Consider the following 3586-nt stretch of genomic DNA (forward strand, 5'->3'; position numbering starts at 1 on the left):
AAAAAAAAAAAAAAAAAAAAAAAAAAAAAAATCTGAAGGTCACAAAAAACAAAAATATACATATATTTAAAAAACACAAAAATAACCAAAAAGCCAGGTGCAGTGACTCACGCCTGTAATCCCAGAGCTTTGGAAAGCTGGGGCAGGCAGATCACTTTGTCAGAAGCCTTTGAACTGGAGCACCTCCATCTTGAATAGGGGCTAGGTAAAATGAGGCTGGTCTGCATTCCCGGATGGTTAAGGCATTCTAAATCACAGGATGAAATAGGAAGTCCTCACAATATACAGGTCATAAAGACCATGCTGGCACAGTGGCTCATGCCTATAATCCCAGCACTTTGGGAGGCTGGGGTGGGCAGATCACTTGAGCCCTGGAGTTCGAGACCAACCTAGCCAACATGGTGAAACCCCATCTCTACTAACATACAAATACAAAAGTTAGCCATGTGTGGTGGCAGGCCTGTAATCCCAACTACTCGGGAGGCTAAGGCAGGAGAATTGACTGAACCCATCAGAGAGGTTGCAGTGATCCAAGATTGTGCCACTGCACTCCAACCTGGGCAACAGAGCGAAACTCTATCAAAAAAAAAAAACAAAAAAACCTTACTGATAAAACAGGTTGCACTAAAGAAGCCAGCCTAAAACCTACCAAAACCAACATGGCTATCAAAGTGACCTCTGGTTGTCCTCACTGCTGATATAGGAGTTAAAAAGAAATTATTTAGGCAGATAGTGAGGGTAAGAAAGTCCTCAGTAAGGGTTTCCTTTTAATAAAAAGCAGCCCCCAAATTTTATTTCTAACAAGGAGCCTGTAAAGTTGAGCTGCAGACATACACAAGCAAGTGGAAGCTTGCACGGGTGAATGCCGGCAGTTGTGCCAATCAGAAAAGGCTACCAGAGACTAGGCGTGTTCAAAATGGCAACTCCATCTTCTCTTTTTCTTTCCAACCACTTGTGCAGTGGGGAGCAGACAACATGGCACTGGCCCAGTGGCAAGCCCATCTGCATTAAGAAGATTAGGGTGGGTGGCCAGCTTCCTCTCATGCTATATAGATGTCACACCTGGTCCAACCCATCTTTGGGCCCCTGGTAAATCAGACACTGTCTCCTCAAGCCTGCCTACAAAATCCAGTGCACTCCACTGAGGTCTGGAGGTCCCGTTCGGGTGCCCCTCTGTCTCGAAAGAGAGAAAGTTGGTTCTCTGGGCCAGGCAGGGTGGCTCATGCCTGTATTCCCAGCGCTTTGGGAGGCCAAGGCGGGTAGATTACATGAGGTTGGGAGTTCGAGACCAGCCTGACAAACATGGAGAAACCCCCTCTCTACTAAAAACACAAAATTAGCCAGGCGTGGTGGCGCATGCCTGTAATCTCAGCTACTTGGGAGGCTGAGGCAGGAGAATCAGTTGAACTCAGGAGGTGAAAGTTGCAGTGAGCCAAGATCGTGGCACTGCACTACAGCCTGGGCAACAGAGCAAGACTCTGTCTCAAAAAAAAAAAAAAAAGAGAGAGAGAATATAAGGAAGTTGGTGGAGCTATAAATTGATATAACCTCTTCTGAGCAACTTAGTAGTGTGTCAATTATAAATAAGTAGACCTTTTGATCAAACAATTACTTTTCTAGTAATATATTCCATAAATATATTTGCAAATGTAAGACTCATCGAAAGCAGTATTTGATGCTTTTTGACTATAAACTAAAACTTGACTATAAACAAAATGTCTAGTAGAGGACTGGATGAATAAGTTGTGGTAAATTGGTATGCTGCATAGCTATTAAAGGTGTGAACATACTTAAAATGTCTAAAACTGTTTAAAAGTGTCAAAAGCAAATAATTTTCCACTAGGATAATAGACTAAGCTAAAACACGAAACCCTCCCCCCTACTTCAAATTCAATAGAAATGCTAAATAAAATATATATTTTTAAATGTTTCCAAAGCTGGATTATGGCTGGGGCTTATTATATTGTTCTGCGTATGTTTTTTGTTTGTTTTGTTTTGTTTCTGAGGCGGAGTCTCACTCTGTCGCCAGGCTGGAGTGCAGTGGCCCAATCTTGGCTCACTGCAACCTACGCCTCCCAGGTTTAAGCAATTCTCCTGTCTCAGCCTCTCCAGCAGCTGGGACTACAGGCGTGTACCACCACACCCAGCTAATTTCTGTATTTGTAGTAGAGACAGGGTTTCACCGTATTGGCCAGGAAATCTCCTGATTTCGTGATCCACCAGCCTTGGTCTCCCAAAGTGCTGGGATTACAGGTGTGAGCCACCACGCCCAGCCTGTTCTAAATACGTTAAAAGAATTGCCTATAATAAAATCTTTCCTTAATAAAAAGTCCATATTTATCAACCTGAGAAAAATACAATTTAAAAATGGGCAAGGAACAAGAACAAAAACTTAACTAAAAGTTGGCAATTTAGCACATAATAATATTTTTTTATATCATTAGCAACTAGGGAAATGCAAATAAAAACTACATCGAGATACCCCTATACTGAAACAGATCCAATTGCCCTATAGAGCTGATGTATATGGTTTCTTTGAATAAACACAGTAACTGATCCTTTTAAAACTTGAGACAGTTACATTTGTCTTATCTGAGTTCCTTTCTCAGGAAACCATCAGGCCTCCCAGATAGTATGAACCAGTTGAAACTCACAAGATCACTGCATTTGGACAATGAAAGTCAGACCCCTCACCTATCATGACTGCATAACCCACCACCTACTTCCTGTTCACCAACCCCTCTTCCTTACCCCTCACCAATTCATGTTTTTCCACAGATGGTTACATTTCTTCCCAGCAATATAAGCCACTCATTTTAGTCTGTCAGGGAGATGGATTTGAGACTGATCTCCCATCTCCCATCTCCTCAGCAGTAACACCCAATTAAAGCCTTCTTCCTTGGTAACACTTACTGTCTCCCTGATTGGCTTTCTAAGCCACAAACAGCAGCACCTAGACCCACACCCTGGTGTTTCAGTAACAACACCATTGATTAGAATGTCTAACAGTTTTTTAAAATGCTAAAAATACCAAATAAAGAACGTGGACCAACTGAACTCTCATAAGTTCATAAGGGGAACACATAACAGCACAGTCAGTCTTAAAAATGGTTTGCTGGTTCCTTGTACAATTAAATATACATATTTACCATGACTCAGCAGTCCCACTCCTGGGTATCTACCTTAAAGAAATAAAAATTTATCTTCACGCAAAAGCCTGTACACAAACATTTATAGCGGTTCTATTCAGAATTCCAAAACTTGGAAAAGGCCGGGCGTGGTTGCTCATTCCTGTCATCCCAGCACTTTGGGAGGCCAAGGCAGGAGGATCACTTGAGGTTAGGAGTTTGAAACCAGCCTGGCCAACATGGTGAAACCCCTTCTCTACTAAAAATACAAAAATTAGCCAGGTGGGGTGGTGTGCACCTATAATCCCACCTACTCGGGAGGCTGAGGCAGGGGAATCACTTGAACTCCAGAGGCGGAGGTTGCACTGAGCCAAGATCTCGCCACTGCACTCCAGCCTGGGCAACAGAGTGAGACTTCATCTCAAAAATAAATAAATAGGCTGGGCATGGTGGCTCAT

The 3586-nt window shown here is 42.7% G+C and overlaps 1 protein-coding gene across 1 annotated transcript in view; it reads left to right on the top strand.

Annotated features, from left to right (window-relative positions):
• Positions 1 to 3586, top strand: part of LOC105546367 (zinc finger protein 777-like) — a 374731-nt gene that overhangs the window by 338648 nt on the left and 32497 nt on the right. The window contains 1 exon segment of the mRNA XM_011989547.1: positions 1155 to 1159. Within this exon segment, the coding sequence (XP_011844937.1) occupies positions 1155 to 1159 (5 nt within the window).

Source organism: Mandrillus leucophaeus, unplaced genomic scaffold (assembly GCF_000951045.1).
Source record: "Mandrillus leucophaeus isolate KB7577 unplaced genomic scaffold, Mleu.le_1.0 Scaffold357, whole genome shotgun sequence".
NCBI classification, from domain to species: Eukaryota; Metazoa; Chordata; class Mammalia; order Primates; family Cercopithecidae; genus Mandrillus; species Mandrillus leucophaeus.